The 4,560-nt window shown below is 45.5% G+C and overlaps 1 protein-coding gene across 1 annotated transcript; it reads left to right on the top strand.

Annotated features, from left to right (window-relative positions):
- Nucleotides 1-2,588: 2,588 nt before the first annotated feature.
- On the top strand, nt 2,589-3,575 carry LOC138793331 (olfactory receptor 52K1-like). Its single transcript, XM_069971858.1, has one exon. The coding sequence runs from the start codon at nt 2,589-2,591 to the stop codon at nt 3,573-3,575; it is 987 nt and encodes a 328-aa protein (XP_069827959.1).
- Nucleotides 3,576-4,560: the final 985 nt, after the last annotated feature.

Here is a 4,560-nt window from a genome sequence, read left to right as displayed (position 1 = left end):
TGGGGGGGAGTCAAGGGAGATCTGGACTGGCTTAGCTCCCGTTTCCTCCGGTCAGAGCGGATTAAATGCGGGTAGGCAAAGGTGGTCTGGAGGAGCTGTGTCTTTACATCCCTGTGCTGGAACCGGAAGTCTGTATTACCACTTTATCATCATGTTTGTACAATCTTTTTATTAGTACATAAGGAGTCTACGTTTTGATTACGATTTATATTTCCCTGGTACAATAAATGGTGTGATCTGTGTACTGATTATGCGAGCTGGACCCTCCACATTGGTTTTTAATTGTCCGTTGTGTACATATTTCTTATGGGGTATTTGTGGATCATGATTTAATAAAGATTATGTTTGGGTAATTGTATGTTTTTAATTTTGTCGAACAAGGGTTAATTGTTATTTATTCCATACAGTAGATGGCCTCCACTGTGCAGTCTCCATATAGTAGATGACCCCCACTGTGCAGTCTCCATATAGTAGATGGCTCCCTCTGTTCAGTCTCCATATAGCAGTTGGCTCCCTCTGTGCAGTCTCCATATAGTAGGTGACCCCCACTGTGCAGTCTCCATATAGTAGGTGACCCCCACTGTGCAGTCTCCATATAGTAGATGGCTCCCTCTGTTCAGTCTCCATATAGCAGATGACCCCCTCTGTGCAGTCTCCATATAGTAGATTCCCCCCTCTGGGCAGTCTCCATATAGTAGGTGGCTCCCTCTGTGCAGTCTCCATATAGTAGGTGGCCTTTCTTTGTGCAGCCCCCATATAGTATGTGGCCCCCTCTGTGCAGTCTTCATATAGTAGATGGCCCCCTCTGTGCAGTCTCCATATAGTAGGTGGCCTTTCTTTGTGCAGCCCCCATGTAGTACGTGGCCCCCTCTGTGCAGTCTTCATACAGTAGATGACCCCCCTCTGTGCAGTCTCCATATAGTAGATGGCGCCCTCTGTGCAGTCTTCATATAGTAGGTGGCCTCCTTTGTGCAGTCTCCATATAGTAGGTGGCCTCCTCTGTGCAGTCTCCATATAGTAGGTGGCCCAGTGCATGACTTTGGTCACCCCATGTAGTACGTGGCCCCCTCTGTGCAGTCTTCATACAGTAGATGACCCCCCTCTGTGCAGTCTCCATATAGTAGATGGCCCCCTCTGTGCAGTCTCCATATAGTAGGTGGCCTCCTCTGTGCAGTCTCCATATAGTAGATGGCCTCCTCTGTGCAGTCTCCATATAGTAGGTGGCCTTTCTTTGTGCAGCCCCCATGTAGTACGTGGCCCTCTCTGTTCAGTCTCCATATAGTAGATGGCCCCCTCTGTGCAGTCTCCATATAGTAGATGGCCCCCTCTGTGCAGTCTCCATATAGTAGATGGCCCCCTCTGTGCAGTCTCCTTATAGTAGGTGGCCTTTCTTTGTGCAGCCCCCATGTAGTACGTGGCCCCCTCTGTGCAGTCTTCATACAGTAGATGACTCCCCTCTGTGCAGTCTCCATATAGTAGATGGCCCCCTCTGTGCAGTCTCCATATAGTAGGTGGCCTCCTCTGTGCAGTCTCCATATAGTAGGTGGCCCAGTGCATGACTTTGGTCACATATACATTTAATCTGCTAACACCTTTCTTTCAGCTGGCCGGGGCAATAGCAAAACATACAGTAGACATCTAGTGGTGGGAGTGCAATACTACACCTTCAGCCCATATTATATACAACTGGTAGCACTGACCTACATGAGAAAACAGTACAACAATGGCACACCTGTTCTGGGACTTTGTATGGGCAGGTATAATCGCACTGCCTGTACCATAGAGGAGACACTGGGTGGCTTGGCAATTGTAACAATTGTAGCAAAAATGTTGCCAGATTGTGTAAGTATCGTAGAGGGCAAATACATTTTCACACGCAGCCAGTCATCACTTTGCAGCCATTTGCCATTTTGACCATTCATTCATTATTTCTATCAAAACTCTTTAACAATACAAGAAAGACATAAATCTGGAGAGAACGTGAAACCTCTCGGGGGTTAAGGTTTTCTTTGAAGGCCCGAAAAGTCACAGCTAAGAATCTTATTTTCCCAAGAAAGACACAAGAAGCCTCCGGGACTTAGCGTCTATAATTGGAAGTAATTGTGCAATCATTTCGAGACATTTTGTTTCGAGGCCTGAAGGTCCCCAGAGATGATACCACGACTCTATAATAACCTCCGACTTCTCAGTAACACAGGAACATCCACCAACCACAGTAAGTAGATCGTTCCTGGGGGTAACATCAACGAAGCTAAACACCCGGAGATGATCTCCGAGCTGATTACACATTGACAAAGAAAATATTTTTGTAGAACAGAATGGACTAGAGATGAATGAGTGATCACTTGTCTCCAATATGGGTGAAACCAAGCAACTGCACGACAGCTCTATGATGTAGATAGATATCATGGAGGTGCGCATGAGCTTCTTTGTGTTCTATCCTCCTTCTACCCCTCATCAGCTGCCGGTCACCTGGTTGTAGATGTTGTATTCATATTTTATTTTACTATTTGTTGCAATCCTTTTTATAGATACATTGTAGACATCGGGACCTCGTATATGTGTGAGAAGATCTCAGAGATGACCAGATGATGGTTATTACTAGTAACACTATGAATCTCAGCCTCACTTCTCCTTTCTTCCTGGCCGGAGTCCCCGGACTAGAAGATGTCCATGGGTGGATTGCTTTGCCCGTCTCTTTCATGTACTTTGTTTCTTTGTTGAGTAATTTTTGTGTTCTGCTTATCATAAAAACTGAGCCGAGTCTCCACCAACCCATGTATCTCTTCCTCTCAATGTTATTGTTCACTGACCTTGTCCAGTCCAACTCTACTGTACCCAAAGTGCTGTTCATCTTCTGGTTCAACAACCGGGAGATCAGCTTTGAGTGCTGCCTGGTCCAGATGTTCTTTGTCCATTCCTTCTCCATCATGAACTCCTCAGTGCTCTTGGCGATGGCCTTTGATCGCTATGTGGCAGTGTGTCACCCCCTGAGGTACGTTACCATTCTCACCACCCCTCTCATCATGAAGATTGGCATACTGGTGGTCATGAGAGGAACTGTTTTGATGATACCGCACCTGTTACTGCTCAGGTGGCTGCCATTTTGTCGAAGCCACAGTATTGAACAAACCTATTGTGAACACATGGCAGTAGCCAAGCTCGCCTGTGCCGACATCAGGATTAATGATGCCTATGGGTTATTTGTCGCTCTCTCTGTGGCATTGATAGATTTTGTGTTTATTGCGACCTCATATACCTTGATAGTGAGAGCCGTCTTGAGGCTTCCATCTCGCGAGGCTCGGTACAAGGTCGGGAACACCTGTGTCACCCACATCTGCGTCATCCTTGTGGCTTACATCCCAGCACTCTTCTCATTCCTGTCTCACAGGTACGCGGAGCACATGGTGGTGTCCACCCAAGTCATTCTGTCCAATCTTTATCTACTCTTTCCTCCCATGTTAAATCCAATAATATACGGAATCAGTACAAAAGAGATTCAGAAGAATGTGGGGAAATTCTTTTCTTACCATAAGTCTTTAAACCTGAAACATAAAAAGCTGAATTTCCTATGATCCTACGTAAAAGACATGGATCCTGCATAGGCGGCCTATAGTTTGGGGATCACACAGCTCATCATTCTGTCCCAGCTACACCTGATTGTTCCTCCCACGTTACATCCAATAATACACAATATAAATATGAACAAGGTTGGAAGGAATGTACTGAATTCCCTAATGTTGTAAGTGATGAAGATTGTGGAACGTGTTATATGGAAAGCAGTATTTACTTTGGTTTATATTACAGTCTATGTATTATTTATGACCCTAAGAAGACCAGACACAGACCCCTCTCCCCATCTCATCAAATGTATGATCCTACAGTGTTAATCCAGAGGAAGGCCCAAAGCAGCCGTACAGATCTCTATAGTGTCCAGGAGAGGCAACTTCCTTCTATCCATTTCCTTTATAACCTTGGTTATCCCTCTGCAACCTCCCTGGTCCCTCCTTATACACAGGTACTCAGCACTGTATACCATATTACATGTGGTGTGACTGTAGAGGTAGAACTATGTTATTACTGTACTGTAGATTTCTCAAGCGGGTGTGAGCTGTGGACTCCGTGACGGGTGTTCTGTCAGGATTCCGTAGTGTGCACATACCCTGATAAGGCCTCATGTGCAGACAGGGTAGTAGGCCAGGGGAGGAGTACTGTGCGGATTTCAGTATATGTCCCACAACATTTACAAGGAATTGTGCAACTTTAAAGGACAACTCCTGTGCTAAGAAAAAAACCCAAAAAACAATCAGAAACATAGTTTTTATACTTATCATCCCTCCTGAGCTGTTACTGTTAGAATTTGCCCACCGTCTGCGTACCCCTTGATTTCTAGTATTGGTCTTTATTTCTTCCTTACTTCCTGGTTTCAGCTTCCCATGATGCACTTTGGCTGCTGTGACGTTGCAAGTGCCTGCCCCTCCATTCACTTCAACTCCCATCATACACTAAATATGACCCCCTCTCTCTCTTCCATCAGGCTGCTATATAATCACACAGGTT

Source organism: Dendropsophus ebraccatus, chromosome 5 (genome assembly GCF_027789765.1).
Source record: "Dendropsophus ebraccatus isolate aDenEbr1 chromosome 5, aDenEbr1.pat, whole genome shotgun sequence".
In the NCBI taxonomy this organism is placed as follows: domain Eukaryota; kingdom Metazoa; phylum Chordata; class Amphibia; order Anura; family Hylidae; genus Dendropsophus; species Dendropsophus ebraccatus.
This window is presented reverse-complemented; position numbering and strand designations above follow the sequence as displayed.

Excerpts from the sequence above, each read along its gene's own strand:
- LOC138793331 (XM_069971858.1), top strand. The coding sequence starts at position 2,589 with ATGATGGTTATTACTAGTAACACTATGAATCTCAGCCTCACTTCTCCT.